The 26,324-nt window shown below is 38.1% G+C and overlaps 1 protein-coding gene across 2 annotated transcripts in view; it reads right to left on the reverse strand.

The window, feature by feature from the left end:
• LOC109931452 (protein strawberry notch homolog 2) overlaps positions 1-26,324 on the reverse strand; it is a 219,597-nt gene that overhangs the window by 54,880 nt on the left and 138,393 nt on the right. For both annotated transcript variants that reach the window (XM_048614120.1, XM_048614121.1), the window contains exons 17-31: positions 24,614-24,802; positions 22,239-22,369; positions 20,324-20,455; positions 19,286-19,421; positions 18,589-18,701; positions 17,522-17,593; positions 15,514-15,622; positions 15,190-15,264; positions 13,376-13,519; positions 10,567-10,661; positions 8,094-8,186; positions 6,187-6,318; positions 3,666-3,742; positions 2,356-2,546; positions 1-159 (exon numbers count right to left, since the gene is read on the reverse strand). In XM_048614120.1, coding sequence (XP_048470077.1) covers positions 1-159; positions 2,356-2,546; positions 3,666-3,742; positions 6,187-6,318; positions 8,094-8,186; positions 10,567-10,661; positions 13,376-13,519; positions 15,190-15,264; positions 15,514-15,622; positions 17,522-17,593; positions 18,589-18,701; positions 19,286-19,421; positions 20,324-20,455; positions 22,239-22,369; positions 24,614-24,802 — 1,848 coding nt within the window. The remainder of the gene's footprint in view (positions 160-2,355; positions 2,547-3,665; positions 3,743-6,186; positions 6,319-8,093; positions 8,187-10,566; positions 10,662-13,375; positions 13,520-15,189; positions 15,265-15,513; positions 15,623-17,521; positions 17,594-18,588; positions 18,702-19,285; positions 19,422-20,323; positions 20,456-22,238; positions 22,370-24,613; positions 24,803-26,324) is intronic.

Here is a 26,324-nt window from a genome sequence, read left to right on the forward strand (position 1 = left end):
GTTCTACAGATAAGCTACTCTGTGCGTCACTTTGACATATTTGTAGTACTTGGTTTGCCAGTAGCTGCCGACTCTCCTCCTGCTTCTTCTTTACTGCCATGTCCATTTTCTTCAGCTCATTAATAACACCATAAACACAGGCTTCAGGAATCTTTATACCTGCAGAAATCAGTAGAATACATGTTTGCTTAGCTTAGTGAAAAACTATTGCTGAGGTCAACTCTTTGCCAAAAAACAGTATTATAACTGATAGCAACTGCCAAATCACAGTTAGCACTGGAGTATAACTTGCATTACTTGATGCAGTTAATAGCATTATATGGTTGCTGGATGACTTCAGGTGTTTAGGTTTGTAGACTTTTACATGCCTAGAAACTATACACAAGGCTCACTGTGCTCTCCATTTGTTTAGCGAGCTTCCCCCTAACACAACTCTCTGGCTGGATTGAAAGTGAAAATGTTGCTGCTAAATTGATAGATGACTGGTTATAGTACTGGAACAATAACCTACGGATCATGTGTTTAAATCTGGTTATTTTGTGGACCGATATCTGCCTAAACATCGTTTGGTTCACTGTGGTCCTTCAGGGAAAAGTACTGCAGGAAGAATAGAAAAGCCTAATGCAATCAAACACAGTCAACATGGTTTTGTGAATGACAAACCACATTTGACAAGTTTGTGAGCATTCTGAGTATACGACGAGCAGAGTTGATAAAAGGGAACTAGACGATGTGGTGCATTTGGATTTTCAGAAGGCATTCAATGAAGTGTCACAGAGAAGGGTTAGTGCACAACACAGAAAATAATGGTATTGGGAGGTAGTTTATAGACGTAGCTTCAGTCCTGTTTTCAAGCCTTGGAAGTGGTCAACCAGATCTTGTTGGGAAAATTAAGGTTGAGCAATATCATCATGTGCAACCCAAGAACAAAAAAATCACAAGACACTGGGATTCTGGATTGAAAACTGGTTAACACACAGAAGACAGTGTCAGAATTAATGGGTCCTTTTCAAGTTGGAAAGATGCCACAAGGATTAGTCAAATGGCCTCAATTATTTACTGCCTATATTCTGAGGAAGGGTCACTGGACCAGAAACATTCAATCTGATTTCTCTTCACAGATGCTGCCAGATTTGCTGAGCTTTTCCAGCAACTTCTGTTTTTGTTTCGGCCTCAATTATTTACTGCCTTTATTACTGATTTGGAAAGAGGGTGCAGAGTGTAATCTATCCAAATTTGCTTATGATACAAAAATAGGTGGGAGGGCACGTTGTGGTGACAGGATAAGGAATCTGCAAGTGGATTTAAATAGGTTGAGAGACAGGTCAACAAGTAGGCCGATAGAGTTTAATATCTGAAAGTGAGAGGTCTTGCACTTTGGTAGAAAGAATCAAAAGGCAGACTATTGTCTGAATGGAGAGATTCTCCAAAAAGGTACAACACAAAGGGATTTGGATGTTTTTGTGCATGAAACATAAGAAGTTAGCATGGAGGTGCTGCAAGTAGTTGCAGGGTAGGCTTGATTGGCAAAATGGCTTACTACTGCTCCTATTTCTTTTAGTTTTATAGATGTAGCTTCAGTCCTGTGCTCAGGCTTTGGAAGTGGCCAACCAGATCTTGTTGGGAAAATTAGAGTTGAGCAATAAATGCTAAATAACATCATAGGCAACCTAAGAACAAAAGAAGTCACAAGCCACTGGGACTCGGGATCACAAATGAGCAGATTTCCTGTTCTCACTCAATGTACAGAAAATCCATCATATAGGGAGGTGCAAAATGCTGGGATATGTTCAGATATAACACCTCTGATCCTCTAGACAAGAAGCACCCATTAAAGTTTGCTCGAATGAGGTTCTGAGTCCTTTGTCCAGAGAGATACAAACTCTTCTCCTAATATCCGATTCTCAGTGTGCACTCAGACAATAAAAGTAAAACTGTGTGCCATGATCTTCAGAGGCTATGATCCAAACGCTACATGTATCCATTCATTTATTTGTATTAATAGTGTAAGTATATTAACATGTAAATTCAGTAACTACTATTAGCCAGTCCAATAAGATTTGTTGATTAATTAATTAGCAAATGTGTTTGACAGACTATATTTAGAAATTTTATAGAAATACAAGTTAATTTGAACCAATATATTCTGCCAAATTCGAGACACCAATGGACTGAAAACATGCACAAATATATACTGGGAATACAGTTTGTTAGACTGAGTGAATCTGTGAACGTTTGTACATAAATCAGCAAAAATACCACCAACTGCTCCACTCAGAGGCAAGCTGGGATATAAACAAATTTATTTGCAGAACATCCCAAACTCAATCTCTCGAAAATTAAACAATTACTTACCAACTTGCTTTTTCTGGTCCTTGGTTTTTAGACGCACAATTTGCAAGTGACTAGAACTTGTAACATCAGACATAATGTTTCCAACTTTGTTCCAAACCCTTAGAAGAGCCCCACACAACATGTAGTAATGGCGCAGCCGCATTCCTTGAACACATTCCTTCCCTTGTTGCACTAATTTACATTTCCCATTCCTGTTGATGACCAAAAATGTGTTATTTTAGCATGCATGACATTTCCCATGATCTGTTTCTAAAAGGCGTACAATAATGATGTCCTATCACAAATAATGTGAATGAGAGAGAAGACAGTCACACAGTGTCACAATAATTATATACTGATTATATACCCTGATTCAGTGATTGACATGATTCAGAAATCATGACATTTCTTTGTGCACCAATTTAACAGACAAAGTTATGAGCTTGGTTAAAACGAAGGACAAAAATCGTTTATACATCAGTTAAGCAGACAGACTCTAATATTAAACACAGTAATGTGTAATCTTTCATGTTTAACCATATCTATCGTGCAGAATGCAACGATGACTGATGTAGGCACACAGCACACATACGATAGTTGATCATTATAATGGAAATTGTGCCCAATCACACCCAGATCAAAGATCAGCCAACAGAAAGAAATTGAGGGTGAGCGGATAGAATGGTGCCAGGGATCATCAAGACTGAATTCACCCTTTTTTTTGGTTTGGTTATTATGCTAATAATTTTGAAATCCAAAAATCCATACAGTGAGAGTTTTCAATTAACTTGGGAGTCAGTATTGCTTATGAAACAAGCAAAATAAAAAAAGAAGCCTACATATAATGATCAAAGTACATTTTTTTAAAAAAAGTTCGTAAATATGAAACAACTCCAATAGAAATTAGAGAGAATCTAAAGGTGGTAATGCTCTTTTCACATGCTGGCAATTTAATCACAGTTTGTGTGCTTTTCCCACACATGGAAATAGTGCTCACTCAAAGTAGATATATATTCATGACTCTAGTTTTTATTATCCTTCAAGGCTGAATGTGTACAATGAGTATGCACCTTCCTGTAGCACAGTATACAGGAAATTTCAAAATAAACCATACAATACAGTTAAAATATTGTTTTAGAAAGCTGTTAATGTGTTTAAAATGAAATAAACATATGTAAAAGAGCTGCAAAAAGATCGGTGAAGCAATTAAAACTCTGCTATGTCTTCTGAACTACTATATCAATTACTTTATTAAAATAACTTGTCTACACTAGGTTAACTTCTGAAGGACTGATTATGAAGCATATTCATTTGAACTAGAAAAGCCTTACCAAGCTGCGTGACTGCATTTTTGGAATGAGAAATTATACATGTTTTGCCAAATTTCTTTGGCTTCTTCTGGTTCAACCTAAGATACATAAAGAAAATAAGCAATAATAAATTAAAATTTTAAATTTAAAATTGCACAACTGCTTAACAAGCTAAAAGACAATTTTTTTCACTTGCTTTTAGTTTGTTTTTGTAGAATTGAAGATGTGCCAATAATTAATACAAAACAATCGAAAAGCCAAAACTTCGAATAAAAAGTAGTGCTAGTAGTGAAAGTTTAGGTCTTTTTGCTAATCCACAGATGAGAGTTAACGACAAGCATTTAATTAAATATGTCTAAAGTTATTGGTTATTGATTTGTTTAAAATACATTTAAAGTACTCTTAACAAAGAAAATCTATAACATCCATGATATCCACTCAAGCTCCACAGCCTTATATTGCTTCAAAATTAAATAATTTTTGTGAAAACTAAAATGGTGATTTAAATTTGTGTTGAACATAACTAATATGTTCAAATATTAACTGAATATTAAATAAGTTTTACAGAATTTGAGTATTACTATTTAATAGTGGCTGGAAAGACATGGTGGCAAGTTATCTTGTGATAACTGAAGCAACCTAAATACAAGCCAACAACAAATTTACCAACAGTATTCTCAGGGTTAAAGGTCTGTTGCTGTATTCCTCCTTCAAAAATATGTTCCTAATTATTAGTTTCTGTTACTGCAAGTTGATAATTGCTTTGTTCCTTGTGCCAAACACAGTTTTATTCTATAATGTTAAGATAACAGTTTTTACAAGCCTTTAAATTTTCCATATTTTCTTATGACTTCCTCTTGTTTGCATTTCTCACAGCACAATGTAACTGCACAGCAGGAAGCATGTCAAAGCAGCACCGACCAGAGACTTAAAATTTTATATTTCCCCTGTCCTATGTGAAAGTAATTTTTGCATTTGTTAAGTACTTTTTCCTGATAGTTTAAGTGAGTAAAGGTGAGAAGGGTACTTCACCATGGGTGGAAAACAGGAATAAACATTCACACTGCTTCAAATGGGGCTCACCCATGGCGACAAGAGATTATATGTGAATATTTTACTAACCCATTGGTAACTTTAGTATATTCATAATTTTGATGGTTTTGATAGAATAACTTGAGTTTTTGCATTTAAATTCCAAGATCAAAATTTTGTTGAGGAATAGATATGAAAAGTTGGTTGCTCTGCTCGAAATATTGCTTAACTGTCTCACAGAGCATCATTACAAGGCAGAGAAAACAGCTGATCGAATGCCACTTACTCATTTTACCATGACTAAAGATATAAAAATTATTTTGGCTGTGTATGTTTGTCGAACAATGGATGCAAGATCAAAATTTGTTATCAAACTACTGCAAAAATATTGACATACTCCTTGTTCCTGACATGTTTGCCCCCAAGAAAGTTGACATTTTCTTTGATAAACTTACATTTACAAATGTTTTTCCCTGGACATATTGTCTATACTTCCCAATTTGCCAGATCCATAATCCAGACAGTTGAATGCTTTTTGAATATTTACGGAACATCCATTATGTTAGCTGTGGTTTAGTTGGTAGCCTTCCTACCTCTCAGTCACAAGATTCTAGATCCAAGTCCCACTTCAGGGCTTGAGTAGAAAATCAAAATTAACACTCTGTGTAATTCTGAGCGAACACTGTGTAGTTGGATTTGCTGTTTTTGGGCCAAGGCATTAAACCAAGGCCCTATCTGCCTGCTTGAATGGATATAAAAGACTTCATAGCACCATTCTGTAATGGAACTGAGTTATTCCTCAATATACATGACAAAAACAGATTACCTGGTCATAATTATATTGCTGTTAGAGGGAGTTAGCTGGGTGCATTCTGGTTGCCATCTCAAAAGCACCTTTTGAAGTGTAGTCACATTGGCTGTAAAATGCTTTGTGTCATTCAATACACCTGAAAGGTACTACATAAATGCACATGCTTCTATCTGGGATAGTGGGAGCCATAAAGCATGGAAACAGGCCTATCAGTCCAAACCGTCCATGCTGACCAAGTTTCCCAAACTAAACTAGTCCAAATTGCCTGCGTTTGGCCCATATCCCTCCAAACCTTTCCTATCCACGTACCTGTTTTTTTTAAGTGTTACAACTGTACCTGCATCTATCACTTCCTCTGGCAGTTCATTGCACATATGAACCACCCTCTGTATGAAAAAGTTACCCCTCAGGTCTCTTTTAAATCTTTCTCCTCTCACCTTAAACCCATGCCCTCTAGTTTTGAACTTCCCAACCCTAGGGAAAAGACCTTTGCTATTCACCTTATCTATGTTTCTCATGATTTTATAAGTGTCCTATAAGGTCCAGTGAAAAAAGACGCTACAATAAACTATTGAAAGACACTTGATAATTACGTCTGAGCGCACACAACCTAATGGGAGCAAATCAACTTATTAGGAGTGAGGCAGTTTCTCATCGACTGAATTATGCATCTAACTAAAACAACAGACCAATACTCACTCTTTTGTATTTCTTCCGTAAGTTATCAAAACTTTCTGGTTGTATTTGTTTGCCAATATTTGGTTTATACAACACATAATGCTTCACAGTGATTTGCTCAGCCAAAAGTGCAAAAGGCTCATTTCCTCTAAGCTATAAGAGAAAAAAAATCATCAGAAATGTCTGAAGTTACAAATCAGTGAAAAACATGTAGGATTTGACAGCACTTTGTTTGATATAAAGACACTGTAAATCACATTGTAAAGCAAAGGTAACTCCACAATCCTGTAAACTCACTAGTTTTGCCATACAAATATACAAAACTTCAAATTTTATGATATTACTCACTTATGAAGTAAAGTAGTACCATCATCATTTAAAGGCTATTTGTAAACATTATACATTTTCCTTTCTCATTACACAACAGGCCAATTCTTACTCTGGCAAGTATGATAGTGGGTCTAGACTCAGTTCTGCAGAAGTCCAAACTGTTTTACTCTGATCCTGCCCAAACCATTTTGTCCAGTGCATTTACAAAGGTAGGCAGTTACCTCATTAAATTATGCAAATTTAGATTCCTACGATGTACAAAAGACCCTGAATAATTTGGGTAGGAATGGGTGAACTGCATATCGTGCATGTTTCAGTGCTTCTTGTCAAGCACTGAGAATCCTTAAAGCAACAGTTGGAGGCTGCTTGCAAAATAGCCCAGATGTTTGCTTTTAGTAGTGCCTAAGCGAGCAGTATTGTTTCTCGTGTCTGAAGTTAAATATATTCAGACCTTCTGGCTCAACAAAGGTACCTTTTACGCTTATGCTGCCCCCTACCCATCAAGCTTCAACAGTTAGAAACCAAAAGAACTGCAGATACTGTAAATCAGGAACAAAAACAGAAGTTGCTGGAAAAGCTCTGCAAGTTTGGCAGCATCTGTGAAGAGAAAATCAGAGTTAACGTTTCGGGTCTGGTGACCCTTCCTCAGAGCTCCAGTTCAACAGTTGGCTGGATCAACGTGACAATTTTCTGCCCTATCACAAAGAGTTGCGGCAGGGTGCATGTTTTGCCCTTCCTTTTTTGGTTGCACATCAGTCAGGTCCAGGTCTTCAAATGGCTCAGGCCCTTTGCTGGGATTAAATGCAAGAAGCAAGTATGCTCTGAATGCTGCCACACATTCCCTGATGATAATGAAAATCAGCCATCACATGGTCAAAGTGAAAACCTGGAAGACTTTCTGCCCCTATCTTAGAGTTGTGAATTCTGAACATGGTGACACTTAATGACTAATTTCAACTCTTTTTACTGTTGAAGAAACTAAAGTCAAAAGAAACTAATTTGTGCTTAACTTTTCATAAAAATAAATACCGCTTCTACCAAAATTTTGTTTTATTTTCTTTGAAAAGTGTCAATGTTTCTTTATCCACAAAGAGGTCAGGAGGACAACCTCTCCCTCTGCTAGCCCGCTGTAGTGATAGAGATTGTGATGAAGAGATTGTGATGAAACAAACGGTAAAAGGGTCTGACATTAAACCAGCCTGGAAGGCATCATTGAGTAGTCTGACCTCAAAAAAACCGTCAATTAAGTTGCAAACCTGAAAATCTAAAGGATGGCTCCCTTGGATCAGTGGTGTCAGAGTTGTTCTTAACAGGTTTGAAGACATTCACTCCCCATCACTGGATTAATTCCTGCAATTGATGCTACTCAAGTGACCTAACAAAGAATAAGTCCATACTGGAAGGTCTCCATGGAGCAGGGAAATTGAGACTAAATCTCTTTTTTTCTGCAAATGTATTTGTTGAACTGGCAGGTATTTAGAATATAATAAGTTTGCCTCTCAGAAGAAACTCCATTCCACCCCAATAATTCATTTCTTAGATTATTCATCATAATCACACAACACACAGGTATCAAATAACAAAACATTGATACTAACCCGGTGCGAAAGGTAGAAACCATCATTAGGTCCCGTTAAAGTGAGTGACTTCTGATAAGCCTCTTCCCAGGGCATGCCTCTGTCCACACTTATCTACAGAAAACAAAATAAATTGACAATTAATTACCAATATTTATATTTCTTATTTTCCTCTTTTAGATTTACCCTTTACTACCATCTAACATCACATATTCTATTTCAGTGTTTAGTTGCAGGCTGCTTTCAAACTAATGGCATTATGGTCTACAATCAATGCAAGGCCATTTTCTACCAAGATTGATTAGATGATCTTTCCAGAAACACAATTCTCTGCTCCTATTATGTAGGTTAGCTGGAAACTACAAAAATTTATGCTGCATTGGTTGCTACCGCAAAATACTGCAGGTGCTGGAAATCTGAAAAAGTTGCTGTAACTACTCAACAGATTTGTCAATATCTGTAATGAAAGAGACAGAATTAATGCTTCAGCCAAGACCTTTTCGGCAATTCAAGAAGAGGAGCAAGAGTTCTAAAATTTTGACCCAGCAACGATGAAGGAAGAGCAACATATGCCCAAGTCAGATCAGTGTATGAAGGAGAACTTGGAATGAGTTTTCCCTGTAACCCATCTACATTTATTCTAACAATGTAGCATTTAGTTTTCTCATAAGCATGCAGACAATTTGTTTAAATGCCTGTTCTCCCTTTAGTTTTTCTTTGGGCAGCTATGCATGTATGGTGACTTAAAGAGGCTGACTTGTGTGGGTCATCTTCGGGTTACCAAAATAGCAAAATATTGTAGAGTGGTTCCCCCCATTGCTTGCAGTATAATTTGTTCTTTCTCCAATATCTTACTGTTAAGCTCTAAAACCGACAACCCACCCAAGAATCCCCAGCCAATAACTTGAGACAACACAGAACTTTCCATCTTCTCTTTACTGCTCTCACCGTGCTTTGCTCTCCAAATTCTGTCCTCCCTGCTTTTACTTTCTCATGAAGGGCATGCAGTTATACAGTCATAGAGACATACAGCACAGAAACAGACCCTTTCGTCCAACTCCTTCATGCCGACCAGATATCCTAAATAAAGCTAGGCCCATTAGCCACATTTGGCCCGTATCCCTCCAAACCCTTCTATTTATATACATATCCAGATGCCTTTTAAATGTTGTAATCATAACAGCCTCCCCACCACTTCCTCTGGCAGCTAATTCCATACACGCACCACCCTCTGCATGAAAAAGCTGTCCTTTAGGTCCCTTCCATATCTTTCCCCTCTCTCCCTAAACCCATGCCCTCTAGTTTTGGATTCCCCCACCCTGGGGAAAGGACCTTGTCTATTCACCCTATTCATGCCCCTCATGATTTTAGAAACCTCTAAGGTTACCCCTCAGCCTCTGACACTCCATGGAAAATAGCCCCAGTCTATTCAGTGTCCCCCTATAGCTCAAACCCACCAAACCTGGCAACATCCTTGTAAATCTTTACTGAACCTTTTCAAGTTCCATAACATCCTGCCACAGAAAGTAGTTGAGATCAAAATACTGAAGTTAGATATGGTTCTAAGGGCAAAAGGGATCAATAGTTATGGGGAGAAAGCACGAAAAGGGTACTGAGTTGGATGATCAGCACAACCATATTAAATGGCAGAGCAGACTCAAGGGGCCAAATTTTCAATGTTTCTACAATGCACGGGCAAACAATAAGCAATATTCCAGTCTAAGAATCACAGAGCTGAGATGTAGAAAATTGTTCCTGGTTGGTGGAGATGGCAGATTTCGAAGTAGCTGCTGAAGAAGCCTTGGCAACAACACACGTGCAGTTACAGCAAGTCAATGGTGGAGTGATTAGATGGGGTCCCAATCAAGTGAACAGTTTTAAGACCCTTGAGTATTATTGAGTTCTGAGAGCGGCATCTGTCAATGTGAATGGGGATCTTTCCATTGTGTGCCCGACTTGTGCCTTCGGGATGGCAGTGACCCGTTTGGGAGTCAGGAAGTGAACTACTCAGTGCAGAACATCAAGGTTTTCTTGCAATTATGCGGCTGGTCCAGTTCATTTTCTAGTCATTTAATGATGGTATCTCCATTGAATGTCAATAGGAAATGGTTATGTTCTTATTCTGAGAGATGATAATAGCTTGACACTTGGACACTTGTGTGATGTGAACATTATTTACCAGTTCAGCCTGAATGTTCTCCATATCTTGCTACATACAAAATTTTATTTCCTGAGGAACTACAAATGCTGAACACTATGAGCAAACCTCTCCATTTCTAAGCTTATGATGTATGAAAGATCACTGATGAAGCCATTAAAAATTATTTGGGGCCCAGAATGCTGCTCCATGCCTAGACACAGTCATGACATCTAACGCAAAAGTTAAAGTCTCTAAAGGATGGTTTGTTTCTGCAACTCAGTTAGATGAATTTGCAAAGTGGGGGCATAGTGTCAGAGATGGAGAGGGAACCAGTGCTGCAAAACAATAACTTACCTTATAGAGAACAACTTGTCCATCCTGTGGGTGTCCTGGTGTAAGGAAGATCTGCTGACTTTCCTCATATATCTCTTCTACTCCTGGAGCTAGATCTAAAGAAATAGGAAGGAAACAATCAATAAAATTAACTGTACTCTTATATACTGTACTATAGTTAAGAATGGAATAAAGATCAGCAAAGAGACCTTGGTGTGCAGGTTCATAGCTCCTTGAAAGTGGAGTCCCAAGTAGGCAGGATAGTGAAGACGGCATTTGGTATGCTTGCCTTTATTGGTCACTGCATGGAGCATAAGTGTTGGGAGGTCATGTTGCAGCAGTACAGGACATTGCTCAGGCCACCTTTGGAATACTGCATGCAATTCTGGTCTCTCTGCTATAGGAAGGATGTTGTGAAACTTGAAAGGGTTCAGAAAAGATTTATAAGAATGTTATGAGGGTTGGAGGGTTTGAGCTATAGGGAGAGGCTGAACAGGCTGGGGCTATTTTCCTTAGAGCGTCAGAGGCTGAGGAGTGACCTTATAGATGTTTATAAAATCATGAGGGGCATGAATAGGGTGAATAGACAAGGTCTTTTTCCTAGGGCGGTGGAGTCCAAAACTAGAGGGCATAGGTTTAAGGTGAGAGGGGAAAGATTTAAAAGGGACACAAGGGGCAACATTTTCACACAGAGGGTGGTGCATGTATGAAATGAGCTGCCAGAGGAAGTGGTGGAGGCAGGTACAATTACAATATTTAAAAGGGATCTGGATGGGTATATGAATAGGGAGGGTTTAGAAGGATTTGGGCCAAATGCTGGCAAATGGGACAAGATTTATTTGGATATCTGGTCGGCATGGACAAGTTGGACCAAAGGTTCTGTTTCTGTGCTTTGTATTTCTGTGACTCTATTACTAATGCTACTTTAAAGTTACAGTTACAGTTGTATAGGACTTTGGTTTGACCGCATTTGGAATACTGTGTAAAGTTCTGGTCGCCACATTACCAAAAGGATGTGGATGCTTTGGAGAGGGTACAGAGGAGGTTCACCAGGATGTTGCCTGGTATGGAGGGCGCTAGCTATGAAGAGAGGTTGAGTAGATTAGGATTATTTACGTTAGAAAGACGGAGGTTGAGGGGGAACCTGATTGAGGTCTACAAAATCATGAGAGGTATAGACAGGGTGGATAACAAGAAGCTTTTTCCCCCAGAGTGGGGGACTCAATTACTAGGGGTCATGATTTCAAGGTGAGAGGGGAAAAGTTTAAGGGAGATGTGTGTGGAAAGTTCTTTATGCAGAGGGTGGTGGGTGCCTGGAACGCTTTGCCAGTGGAGGTGGTAGAGGTGGGTACGATAGCGTCATTTAAGATGTATCTAGACAGATACAAGAATGGGCAGGGAGCAGAGGGATACAGATCCTTGGAAAATAGGTGACAGGTTTAGATGGAGGGTCTGGATCGGCACAGGCTTGGAGGGCCGAAGGGCCTGTTCCTGTGCTGTAATTTTCTTTGTTCTTTGTTCTTAAACTCCAACTTTCCTACGTAAATACTTCAGTTCTGTTATGAACTACAATGGCAAAATTAAGACACAGGTTGAAAAATCAGAAGTGTGGACAAGATCAGTGATGTGATTGCTTTGTACGCTGGTCACTATCTGATTCAGACTGCCTGAAATTTGGCATAAGAAACCAAATATATTAAATTGGTGAGCTGCAGAAGGCAACTGTGTTGTTGCGATGCAGCTGACTGGTTGGTGCCTGCCCAATTTTAGCTGCTGACCTGCAGGCAGACACTTGGGAAGTGGGCAAGAGGAAAGGGATGATTCCAGGCTAACAGCAGCAGACTAACTCTACCTGGTGCTACAGAAATGTAAGCTAAAAGACTTGATTGCCATTTTTTCAGTGGCCCTTTGACTACAGTACTCATGACCTAGTACAACTAGGCAGCACTCAAGGATCAAATTCTGCCCACTTGTCCATCAATTTCAATCAATCACCGATATTAGGCTTATTTATTCAACCAAGGCCTCAAAACCTATTTCATGTATGCACTCCGGGTACCTAAAATCACTGGATTCCAATTTGGTGGCTGGCCCAGTTCTAAAGAAGTGTGGGAGGCAGGGACTTGGAATTTGTCTTCCTACCTTAGGATGGGAAGTCAACCTTCCTTCTCCCACTCCAGGCTACTACTGTTACAAACTTATGACTTGTATTACTTTAACGCATACTTGAAACAAGTGTGAGCTGCAGCCAACTAGTCAACACATCAAGATCTATTACCTGCTGGCACTCAGGCAAACTCATTCACTAAAACCTAAATTTAAAAAGACTCCTGCTATGGCAGCAGAATAATGTATTATATATTACATTGGTATAATAGTGTATTATTTCCTGTCATGAATAATGGAAAATGAAATCCTTCAAATGCAAATATGGAAAATATATTAGGCAAACTTTGAGATGGAGTTATTAATAATCTAAGTAATCTTTTGTTCATTTGCAGTTAATTATTTTCTCTATCTGTTTGGCATGTATTGTTTATATTGTGAAGGCTCACTTTCTTGTTTATTTAAAAAACTCTTATAAGGTCTGTGAAACATTTTTGCTTCAGTGAGTTTTAATCATTTATGACTCTCATAGCATTTCTTTGACCACTGAACTAGGACATAAATCAGCAGCAGCAAATTCTGCATGTGCAATATTAGTGCGCAAAAAGCATCTACTTCACTTTTTTTTAAAAAAACATGTCGGAGTACTGTAGAGATCGAAGATATGAGAAAGGGCGGAGATCCTTGGGAGACACTCTGCTGTTCGCAAGCTGCTTGAACGTACCTAGAATTCCCATGTCATATTTTCCATCTTTTTTGTCCTTCTCAATGAGATAATCAAATGTGTCTGTAAAATACTGAAAAAGTGCATTTTGTTTATGAACCTCGAGTCCAAGAATTCGATTCAGGAATTTAGTGATGCTGCAGTCTGAAACAGGAAAAAGAAAAAATTTACATTAAATAACTTCTGTTTTAGTTTATTTCTTACTTTTTTGACAAACAAGTATGCAGTAAGCCTCTTTAAATGAACCAGCCCACGTTAGCAATGCCACCTCTTCTGGATTTCCAGCAGCATCTCTGGAATACAGCTGTGAGCAAGCTAGGAAAGAAAACATGACTGTAGAGATGGAATTGGGATGGGCATGCGTGAAAGCATGGGGCGGCATGGTGGCTCAGTGGTTAGCAGCCTTGGGTGACTGTTGGTGTGGAGCATGCACATCCTGCCTGTGTCTGCGTGGATTTCCTCCCACAGTCCAAAGATGTGTAGGTTAGGTAGATTGGCTATGCTAAATTACCATAGTGTCTAGCTTGGAAAATGCAAAGATAGGGTACGGGATGGGTCTTGGTAGGATGTTCTTCGAAGGGTCAGTGTGGACTAGATGAGCCGAATAGCCTGCTTCCACACTGTAGGGATTCTGGGATATGATTCCAATCATCAGAAATTTACCCAGCAAAGTTAAAGCTTAATGTAACCAAAAGGCCGGAGTAGAACGTCACCTGGTGTTGGAAAAGTGGAGACATACTGACTGTGAAAGGGTCTAATGGTATTAACAATTTGTGATAGATTTAAAAACTCCAGCATAGTAAGTATACACAGGGAGCTTGCCATTCTTCATTTTAGTGTATAATTTGAGTATATAAGTAACAGCACAGCCTATGTGTGCGATCGAATTCCCAACTCTAGATTACAAGTGCTGGCTGACATGCTGAAAGCTTCCAGAATGGACCATCTTTTTTTTTGCATTCTTGAATGTGGCGGAGGGGTGGAGAATGCAGCAAACTATTTATGAGTGCACTCAGAAAGCTTCCTAATACCGAGTTTACTCCTGTAACTCAAAAACACTCATAGGTTTACAGGAAGTCAAAGGACTCAGCAACAGTAAAACAAATGCAATAACAGTTGTAAACCGTGATCGGGTGCCACGTGATTAAATATCCAAGAATACTTCCAACCAAAGTTAGCAATTTATTGTTTCACTCATTCAGGGAACAGGGGTATTGCTGGCTGGACCAGCAGGTTGTTTCAACATGGATGATTTCAAGCTTCCTGAGTGCTGTTGGAGCTGCAGTCATCCAAGCAAAGGACTGTATTCCATCGTTCTCCTGACTTGTACCTTTCAGACGGAGGACAGGTTTTGAGGAGAAAGGAAGAGAGTTACTTTTATAGGATTCCTAGCCTTTGACCTGCTCTAGTAGCCATTGTAGTTATATGACTGGTCCAGTCCAGTTATTGGTCAATGGTAATCCTCACAATGCTCATAATGGGGGATTCAGTGATGGTAATGTCATTGAATGTCATGGGGTGATGGTTCCGTTCTCTTTTGTTGGACATTGCCATTTTCTGTGGTCTAATTGCTAAATGTCACTTTTCAGTCCAAATCTGGATATTGCCAGGGTCTTGCTGTATTTGGACATGGACTGTTTCGGTTTCTGAGGAATACTGAATGATGCTGAACATTACATAATCCTAGCTCATATTCATCTCATTTGTTTAGTTTAGCCACTGTCTGTTAGAGGGAATTGACTGACAAGAGAATTTTTGATTCCAAATTCTTAATTCAAATTGATAATTTGGTTAAAAAAATACTAAATTCTCACCTTTCTCCACATTGATACATCCATAACGGTTTTCTTTGCAGAATATCCCAACAGCCATCAGTCCCTGTCTCATGTCTACAATGCAGATGTTTTTAGTTAGATTTCCTGACTGGACATTACATGGCTGCTACAGACATGTAAAGATAATCTATCTTTATACTGTATATATAGAAACTATTCTGATGTTCAGTTAATTTAAACTATCAATATCTAATTAGGAATATTTCAAAATAATACAATTAAGAACAAAATAAACACAGCACTAATTTTAAACATGTTATTAGACTCAACAAATCATTTTCTTTCTATAACCTAAATACTTACCTTCTATAAAACAACTTGGACCTCCAATGTAATCTTTTGGTGGTTGTACTTTGTTTTCAATCTGACCCAAGATAGTTTTAATTATCTTATCCAGTGCTTTAGTTCCATACTGTGAGAAAAGAAGAATTCAAAAAAAATTCAACTATCAACTGACCTCAAATACTACGATGTTAGTTAAGCATTTTAATTAAAATTGTAAATCATACGACAAATTGCTAAATATATTTGGCATTCGGATAATATAAACTAAAACAAAATTGCTATTTCATTCTGTATATTGTTCAGTTTAAAATATTTCGCTTTAACTTTTCCTTCACATCCTCCTGTATCAAACCACAGCAATGAGTTGAAAATAAAAACAACACATTTGAAATGTTTAAAAAACATTGCTTCCAGTTTGGACACTAGGAGGTGCTTGAGGGCACGACATGAAGACTATTTCTGGTCTTCCGTGCTTGTGCAAAAATATTCAATCCAGCTTTGGTAAATACATACCCAAATGGTCTAAAAAAATGGAAACTATTGCCATGAACACAACATTTACAGACTTACATTTTATAGCTCTAAGACACACAGTCTTATAAATTTTACATGAATACTTCAGGATTTAAAGTTTATTTTTAAGATATTTATGTCTCCTTTGTATCCTCTGACATCTTATATCACAATCATTATTACTTACTGCTCTTCTCAGTTACCAGCCACTTTCAGGGATGAAATCAACGAAGCTACTCTAAAGCTTACAATCAACAGGCTAAAATAACGGTTACAGTGATACCATACCTGCTAGTGCTGTCCAACAGCAATCTCCCTAGTACACGAGATCAGTGGATGAACAACATTATTTGTATGATGCCCTGAGTAAAGGGCACTTCTGATTCTCTTACCAGCTATTACTACTATAACAGTGAGAAATTCTGACCACTGTCCACCCTGAGGATGGAAAGCATAATAGTGGAAATGAGAATTTGCTAGGGAATCTTAAACACAGCCATCCTTTTCACAATGAAATATGATTATAGTCTTAAAAAGAGTTAAAATAAAACAAATCCTTTTTGTCAGTGCACAAGCCAATGTTTGGATATAGAGACTAAGTCAGTCATTCACCATATCACCACAGCCTGCCACTACACACTCCCTGTTGTTAGTCACTAACAGTCCCCATTAACAACTATTCACCCTCCCAGCCTGATCGTTAGCAACTCCTTCGTCTGTCCAACTGTCTCTCTCTCTCTTCGGGCTCTATCCTATCGTTTACTCCCTACCCCACCCACCTCCCTATTTTCTGCATATAAACTGACGTTTTCCCAGCCACTATCAGTTCTGAGGAAGGGTCACTGGACCCGAAATGTTAACTGTTTTCTCCTCCACAGATGCTGCCAGACCTGCTGAACTTTTCCAGCAACTTTGTTTTTGTTCGTGATTTACAGCATCCGCAGTTCTTTTGGTTTTCATTCACCATATCATGTTGGGTTCCAACTGAGCCAAAGGAACAGGGCCTCCTGGCAGAAGCAGCCTCCTACACTGGCTGTTAATTGTCTTCTAAGAGATGAATGGATGTTATGCCCCTTCAACATGAATGGAAAACTCCTTAGTTTCCCATGTTCCACAGTTAAGGTGAGAAGCTGGCATAACTCTTTCAGGATTAAGCTTCACAAAAGATATTTAAAAGAAAATAATGGCCGGTTACTGATGTATCTGAAATTTATTCTTGGTTTTTAATGTGACAGACATAGCGAATTACGTACACAAGAAAGAACTATGATTTCCCTTCTGACAGCATTGTGGACATACTTACACCAGACAGACTGCAGCATTAAGAAGGTACCTCACCACCACAAATGCTGCCTTTTCCAGCAATGCTTATAACTCGAGAAAGAATAAAAACTGCTGCTCTGAACCAATTTCACTGTGTTATATGTAGTTTAATTTTTGATGGCATGTTATTTGATATTTTAGAGGCCTTGGTTAAGGAAGTAAATTGTAACAGAGAAATGTTAGGTACTACCTTGTTATCAAAGTTGTATTTGCTGAGGTCTCTGGATTCTGTTGCTCTTCGGTCACCATGAGTCAAAGCACCCTTTAACAAGAATAAATATCCAATTCTAAAACAGCACCTAGAAAGCTTGTACCCAAATTTTCATGTTATGCTATTTATTAAAAATGAAATGCCTTCAATGCATCTTTGATCAAATTTGTAGGTATTTCACATTCCTGCCTTAATAATTCTGCAATTTGACTGACGATTGCACAAGAAGGATGAAAAACACCTTTTGCAAATTGTAATCACAAACAGAAGGACTATCTTGAGGTGGGTGGTTGCATGATTTCATGGTACGGTACTGAAATATTTAGATGAAAGGAGAACCGAAGTTGATGACTGGTCTTCAATGAGTTAGTTGATCTCAGCCATGCCACTACAAGTGGTCAAAAGTTCCAAGACTGGGAATAAGTAAAAAATAAAACCAGCAGGCATTCCACATGACCTCTGCTGGAAAGCAGATTTGTATTGAAATTCTCAGTCATTTGCAGAGGCAAGAACTATATCCAGCAAGAACAGCAATGTCAGGAGAAAATATTTGGGTTCAGGGACAGGAAAAAGAATGCACCCACTTAAGAAGTCCCAAGTAATGGGTGGGTATCTTGCATTTTATGATGGAATACATCTAGATTTTCAAAGTTGTATATTAACATTAATGTAAATAGTATGAAGTTTCAATTGAAAAAAGGGCACATGCATGTCAAACATAGTCAATCTGAATTACTAATACCGTGATTTGAAAACTGTAGGACAATACAATATAAATATTATTGGGGGAACCAATCACCACTGCTGATCAGTTACTTATATTAAACCATCCAAACTGTGAAGATAATATCAGTGGCTTTGCTGCTTTTATTTCTGGTTGAAGTATTTTGTAATCAATTGTAGACTGCTATTGAATCTTTCTCGAATGTACAGTATGTGAATAAAGTGTTAATACAGATTCTCAGGTGCTTGTCTAACATGGTGCATGAGTTATCTGTAAAGTTAAAATCTTTACACACTGCATTTAGTAAGATGAATGAGATTACCAGACTTTCCAGACGCTTGGCAACAATGGAGGCAAATCGTCTTTCGCCTGCAAGTTCAGAAATGAGGAAGATATATTCTGGAGCTGACACCTGGTTTGATCTATGAGTACGACCTGAAAGAGAACAAAAGACAGAATAAGTGCAAGATAAAACACATTTTAACTGTGGGCTAAAATACTAGACACAAAACTGCATACAAGGCCTTCATATGGCAATAAATAACTTCGATTTACTAACTGATGCTAACGGGTTATAGTTTTCTGCAAGAAAAGTCAGCAGTCAATGGAACACAGATTAAAAGAATTGTGCAGAGATCAAAAATGTAGAGGCTGTTTATTGTTTGACATCAGAAAGTAAGAACAAATATTACCTCTGGTCTACCAAAGTGAATTAAAAACTTTCTTATGTGTTCAATTAAGACCAACGAAGTAAAAACAAAACAAACACCGATTACTGTAACTGGTAAACAGCTGCCCTTCAATGCAGAGATAATAACGTGTGCTACAATCTTTTCACCTCATACATTCTATTGCCTATATAAGCAAATTCTATAACTGTTAGAAGTATTTGATGTCTAGATTATGATTTTTTTCAGCTATAAAATTACACCGTTATTAACACTATAGGCATATAAACAACTTTCGAGTACTCTATGCTTACTGTTGCGAAAAATAAACAAATACTTTTTGGAACTTACCAAATTGTTGAACTGCACGATCTGCACTCCAAGGCAATTCTAGGGTCATGTGCACTCTTCTTCGCTGGTTCTTTATTCTTTTATCAGCCTGCAGTGAAATTCCTGAACTGGCTGCTTCAGAGATAATAGCTACAAACTTGACAAATCAGAAAATTCATTTTAATTTTAGGTGATGCATCATCTATTAAAATGCTTCTTTTTTGTGAAAGGGGGAGGCGATGGCCTAGTGGTATTATCGCTGGACTGTTAATCCAGAGAGCCAGACAACATCCTGGGGGCCCGGGTTCGAGTCCCACCATGGCAGATAGTGGAATTTGCATTCAATAAATATCTGGAATTAACAGTCTAATGATGACTGTGAATCCATTGTCGATTGTCAGGGAAAACCCATATGGTTCAATAATGTCCTTTAGGGAAGGAAACTGCCATCCTTACCTGGTCTGGCCTACATGTGACTCCAGACCCACAGCAATGTGGTTGACTCTTACCTGCCCTCTGGGCAATTAGGGATGGGCAATAAATGCTGCCTAGCCAGCGACGCCCTCGTCCCGTGAATGAATATACTACGAGAACTTAATTTTTAAACCTTGGCATAACGTATTAGTGGGTGGAGGGATATGGGTTCATTCTCATGGTCTATTAGTTGACACATTCGCAATACAAGGTGCAAAGTAGAGATGTTTCCCTGCAGAGAGGTGGGGTAATAGTAAGGTGAGGTACACTGACTGATCTTAGATATCTCAGAGAAGCCTGTTTCCTGAGACACAGGACAGTCAAAAAATACGATCTACATGACGTGCGTGTCAAAGGTTCTTCCACTTTGCCTCCATCCTTCACAATGTAGTGTGGCTTAATGCAATGACACAGCTTTTTACTGAAGTCACAAAAATCTACTCTCACTAAAATTTGCAGGTGAAATTATGGTATTCCTGAATTTTCAAGGTTGGGAGATGAACTACTTCAGCATGCTCCCCTCCACTTATTTCAAAGCAAATTAATGTCTACCATACATCATACATAATCAGAAAGAATACTTACCTTATCCCCATTCATGAATCGCTCCTTTTCTTTTAAATTCACATGGTCTATAGACAAATTTTGTTCTGCTCTGGACTCGAAACAAACTGAGCCATCTGGTTTGCGAACAACACGTCCCTTTCTTCCAGTCATCTATTAAAATCAATAAATACAGAAACAAACTTGCATCATGACATTACAAAGACCAATAAGTTTAAAAAAAAATTGTGCTCAGCAGAATTAGGAAAATCTATTACAACCAGGAAGTATTTCCACACTTTACACCTAATATCACCACTGAGGTTTCAATCCATTCTACACCAACAATGTGGTTAACTTTTAATTATGAACTGAACTCCCTGCCACAATTATGACATATTTAAATTTCGAATGTCAATCAATCATTCTTAATGCTTCTCCAAGTGAGACTGGACTGAACTTGGTCTGAATTATAGATAGTTTGGGTTTTACACTCACTCTGCCTCAGAACTGGGCTGACGCCAAGAATAACCATTAGTCTCCTTATGAACAACAAAGAATTATTTATGTCATCTGCAGAGGATGAACAAAAATCAAAGTCCTAATAACAAAAGTTCACTGCACTAATTCCCTACAACATAAATCCTGTGTGATTGGAGACCTTGTAAAAACCTTCTCCAGACTACTGCACCTATTGAACTCTTTTGTTGAAATGTACAAGTTCACAGCCAAATAGTGTAAGATTGGGTATCAGCACATCTCTTAAGAATTAAAATTCTGCTATGACATACTTGTGATGCTATCACTTTTTTCTGTTCACATATTTATGAGAATAAATTTTGAAAATACTATATTTGTAGCATTCCTGCGAGTACGTAATTGAGTAATGTCCCAAGTTCCTCTTTTTAGGTGGTGCTTACCATGTGATATTAGCTAGCAAACAACTAGTGGGCCAATTAGATATTAGAATACAACCTGAACTTAAGAAAATCGAGGTTTTAACTACTGAGGTTGTCAATTAGATTGTTTTTCAAATTGTTTGTGCATTTGTGAACCACACCAATAAAGACCAATAATATTGTAAATTTTAAATTCAATTATTTTCTTACAATTCAATTCTTTGACCATTTAAAGGTGTAGCAGGTTACTTCATGAGTCTGATGTCCACTCAAGAATTTCCAAAAAAGAAGTCAAAGTTACTCTGGCAGCAAGTCCCCATGCAGGAAGTCCTTAGCATGCCTGAATTTCAAAAGGAACTCCAAGCATGATAACAAGAACTTACGACACATTTTATCATTGCACTCAATTACTAAGTCAGTTTTTATGGGTGCTTACAAAGACACCTGCGTAAAAGATCATTTTCAGCATGTCCATTACACTAAACCCTTTATTAACTACAGCCAAACTTCAAGTATGTCAGCCAATTAAGGCAATGGGTAGCAATGTCAGTTGGGGCAGTCAGTCTCAGTATTTGCGGGTTATCAAAATCAAAATTAGTCAAGGTTCCCATGCCAAACTGGTAGTTGATGGAGCCTGTTGTTTGTGTGTCAACGATGAGTACGGGATTAGTGATCAAGTATCTCACTCTCTAATCTTGAACAGGAAACAAAAAACTACTGCAAAATAGCACAAAAATAAAACTGCAGTTAAATCTGGTCCCATTTTTTCTTGCCTCTCCTGGAAACATTTTATATGAGATAAAGCTAAATAGCAAACAATGGCAAGCTATTTTGCCAGGAAGAACATTACAACAAAACCCACATGCATGCACTTTTTAATAGCAGTTATTGGACAGTGGTCACGAAGGGAATCTTAAAATAATTTTTCTCTCTAGCCCAAAGTCAACTAGAGCACTCTACAATGTTCCAATTGGTGGCTAATGCCCTGTGTAATACTGAACAATGCCAGAAACTATTTGCTCATGAGAAAAGCAGTTTGCAAATTCTTGAACAATTACCTCAGCCACTTGCTCAGGACCACCGAACAAGTCAATCAATTCATCCAGTGTATTCAGAGGTAGTTCTTTTCCTAGTAGTTCAACTTTTGCTAGCAGATCCCCTTTCATTTTCTCGACATAATCTAGTGTTGCTGCAAGTGGAAAATAATTCAAGTTAATCAAAACACTCAAGGTCACTAACGTTTTTGTTCATAGACAGCTACAGGACTTCCAAGTGTATACAACTAATTTGCATTATTTAAAAGGCAGCATTCAGAAAATTGTACTTAAAACAGGCAAACGACTGAAAAAATTTGAAAAAATAACCAGGCCCTTCTTTCCAATGAATAAGAATATTCATGCAACGAGGAGAAAATTGGACAGCTGTGGCTGTTTTCCAGGTGAAAACAGGAAAAGTACAAAACTTTCTGAGCTGCATCTCTCATTCGAAAGATACCTATAAATTCCAGCCCTGAGAGGGTTGGATAATTTTTCAGGTGTCCCAAAACAAGCATCAGGAACCTCACACATGTAAGTCAGTGGCCTAACATATTTTTAGGACCAATTTTTGAAATTTGTGTCTCAATCGGAGTAACACTGGGTCTATTTCTTTTAGGATTACTCAGTTTACACGCATCCTTAAAGAGATGCCAGTTACATTTTCTCTCAGATTTACCTTAATGTGAAGCCAGAAGAGGAGTATTTCTCCTTTCTGTTTAGCAGTACCGTGGGTTGCTGCTGGCCTGCACCTGCCCCACAACCGGTATTGGTGCTATTGCCAGCCTGGCCAAGGCTGAAGTTGCAAGGTATCAAAAAGGCAAGCTGCCTCCAGAACAGAAACAAGCTCACTTCAATTATTAACATGCACCCGGAGAACAAATTAAAGGTGATTTTTGGGCCAGTCTCATTTTCAGCAAGAATGAGGCTGCAATTTAGTCCAAGCCAGGGAACAAAATACATCATTCTGGTACACAACGTAAACTATCCTAATCTGTATTATAAGTGGACAGCGCAATTCCATAAGAATCTTCCCACTAAAGGTTCCATCAATATTAACTACAAACTTAACAATCAGTCACTTGAGGCAAGTGGTATTGCTCGCAATCAACTAATAGTGTAATATTTGAAACACTAATACTGAAGTAACAAAAGACATGCACTGTAACAATTAAGGAGGAACTCTGTTAAACGCTTTTATCGTCTTTCGCCACAGTCATATCTTGAATTTCACCTTTTCTAATTAAGTGAGGAACAATAAATTCCAGGCTGTCCAGTGTACACCTGTGATATAGCCAGTCATAGTCTGGTCATATAGACAGTATCCAGGTGTCTTCCTTCTCTGACCACTTTGGCAATGCAATATAAAGACTGAAGCCAGTTCTCACAACAAGCAAATCCAGTGCTCAGGGAGGAGTGTAACTGGTGGCAGCAATGTCACCAGTTTAATGAAGCATGAACGGCCCAATATGGCAAGTCAGACCCTGGATACTGGGCACAGAACAGCAGAAATGTGGCCCATCTGTAGTCTTGGATTGATTTGTGGCTTTGTACCCCAAATATGGTGGGTAGTTTATTTTTTTAGAAAAATTTGAACTCTTTAAAAAACAGAATTTTTCTAGCATATGTGTGGACTCTTCGGGGTAAACAGTGCTCAAGATGTACCCTGGAATGTTTAAATTGGGTGAACACCCCATGACTAGGTTTATTAATTAGTTCAAACGCTGAATTAGATATTTTAATTGACAAAGGTGTCAAAGCTTATACTGGTTGGACAGAAAATTACAGTTAAGGATACAATCATATCAGCCATGATATGAATGGCAGAGCAAGGTTGAAGGGCTGACTGGTCTGTGACTAATTCATATGCTCATTGTACTCTGCATGCTTTGGTGAGTCTCAGGACTGGAAATCATGTCGGGGGCATTCCAAAATTCTGGTATGACAGCTCTTTGGGGTGAAACCTTTACTGTTTCCTCCAATCCTCTATGATTTCACTGATAATTCTTATTGGAAAGAGGATTTGTGTTTTACTAAAAATTCTGTCAATTAGTTTGCACGTGTCTTATATGTGGTTAGACCACAGTGTTAATGTTATTATCCTCTAAAGCCATTGAACTCAGAGTGCTCTAAATTAATTTTAAGCTTTGTTCTCTCTTAGGTCCTGGGGATTACATCTCATTCAAAAAATGAGGTACTTTCGGCACTGATCAATTACGATAAAATGTTTAGTCTAAAAGTAATGGTCTGATATGATCCACCCTTCCATCATCCAGTGGCAGCACCACCTTTAAACCTTTGTTCCTCTTGTGCCAATAAAATTGAAGTCATAAATCCATGCTCCACTAATAAGCTCCTACAACTTGTGACAATACATTAACTGGAAACTTTTTCTGTACATGGTATCATGGGATCGTAAGCAATGAGATCAGTCTCTTCAGATATCTCCATGGCAGACGAAGGTGACGAGTTCAGATCACTGTCAGTATCAAGGTCCGAATCACAGCTGCTGTCATCACTGCTTTTCACCAAACATACATATTCTGGAACACTTTTCAAGTGTTTTAAGGGGCGACCACGTTGTTTTCCTGCAGTAAAATATTTAAAGGAGGAAATAGAAATGGCACACAAGTTACTTTAAATAATTCGATAATATCTAAAAAAGATGAATTTACCACACCATAAGTAACCTCTTTCAAAATCTGTTCACTGACCAAGTTGCCTTCACATGTATATATAATTTTTTCTATTCTGGAAAAAACTCTGAAGCATAATACATTTATAACATTTCTAAAGAAGCAGTACTTTCACCATTATAGCTTAAAGTCGGAATCTGTGACAGTCTGTAGTAATGTGCAAAACTAAGAGTGAATAAGGAACAAGATAAATTGTCCTCTGTAGAAAACAGGGTTTTATTTCACACGCTCCATTTGTAGCCATGACCCAACGAAAACTGCAGTTTTTGCAGCTATCTAAATCCAAATAACCTTTCTTGTGCTCAGCTTACAGAATTTAAGTGATGCCTTAGCTGAATTGCTCATTTCTAACTAGCAAACAATGACTCCACTCAAGCTGTGCAAAGCAGTGTTAAGTACAGCAAACATGAAAATACTTGCTGTAGCTTCATTGTGAGATACATACTTTGCAGTGTTAAATTTCCATAATGAAAATAGTGCTGTCATCTGTGTGCTGTGATCATTGTACTCGGACCTCCAGCTTTCTATCAAATCATTTTAAGCTGAACGCTTTGTACTACTTCAGCAGGTAATCAATACATAATGACACAAACACAAATTGCTGGAGAAATTCAGGTCTGACTGCATCTGTGGAGAGCTAACAGAGTTAACGTTGAGTCCAATGAACCTTCTTTGTAATGTCTATTACTGCAACAACAGGTCACCACTATTTTATATAGCTGCAAAATCAACATAGCAGCTTTTCTGCTTTCAATGAATGCCTACACCCCAATACAGAAATGTGATTCACAAAGTATATATCAGTACACCTTTCAAACTTCTAAAGAAAAAATTAGCAAGATGAGTCATTTCAGATATACATAATTAGATCCCATTGTTTATAACAAAACAAACTGAGATGAGCTTTTTTTCTGTATATTCATCAACGTTCCTGCTCACTGATGTCTATTAATGTTGTGTACTGGCTTTATTATAGTATGTAGATATTTGTATTTACATTTCTAAAACTGCTGGAAAGATCAAATAGAATACTGACTCAGTGCTTTTTCTTAAGAATGTTAAATGCTGGTTTCTTACTTTATGAACTGACTACTCAGTTGTACATTTTGTTTGTGCACCCTCACAATTCCAAGATTGCAGAAAATTCACATAGCAAAGTTAACCATTTTGTGCATTAGGCAAAACCTTTAAAACTGTTCAAATGCTAAGAGTAATTTCATCTCCAGCGAGGCCTATGCATCTCATGTCTGACTGTTATATAGCTAAGGATACCCCTTCATTTCTTATTCAGTAAACTATCAAATACTGAGATAACAAGGTGTAGAGCTGGATGAACACAGCAGGCCAAGCAACATCAGAGGAGCAGGAAGGCTGACGTTTCGGGCCTAGGCCCTTCTTCAGAAATGAAGAAGGG

This window comes from Rhincodon typus, chromosome 29, assembly GCF_021869965.1.
Source record: "Rhincodon typus isolate 14 chromosome 29, sRhiTyp1.1, whole genome shotgun sequence".
NCBI classification, from domain to species: domain Eukaryota; kingdom Metazoa; phylum Chordata; class Chondrichthyes; order Orectolobiformes; family Rhincodontidae; genus Rhincodon; species Rhincodon typus.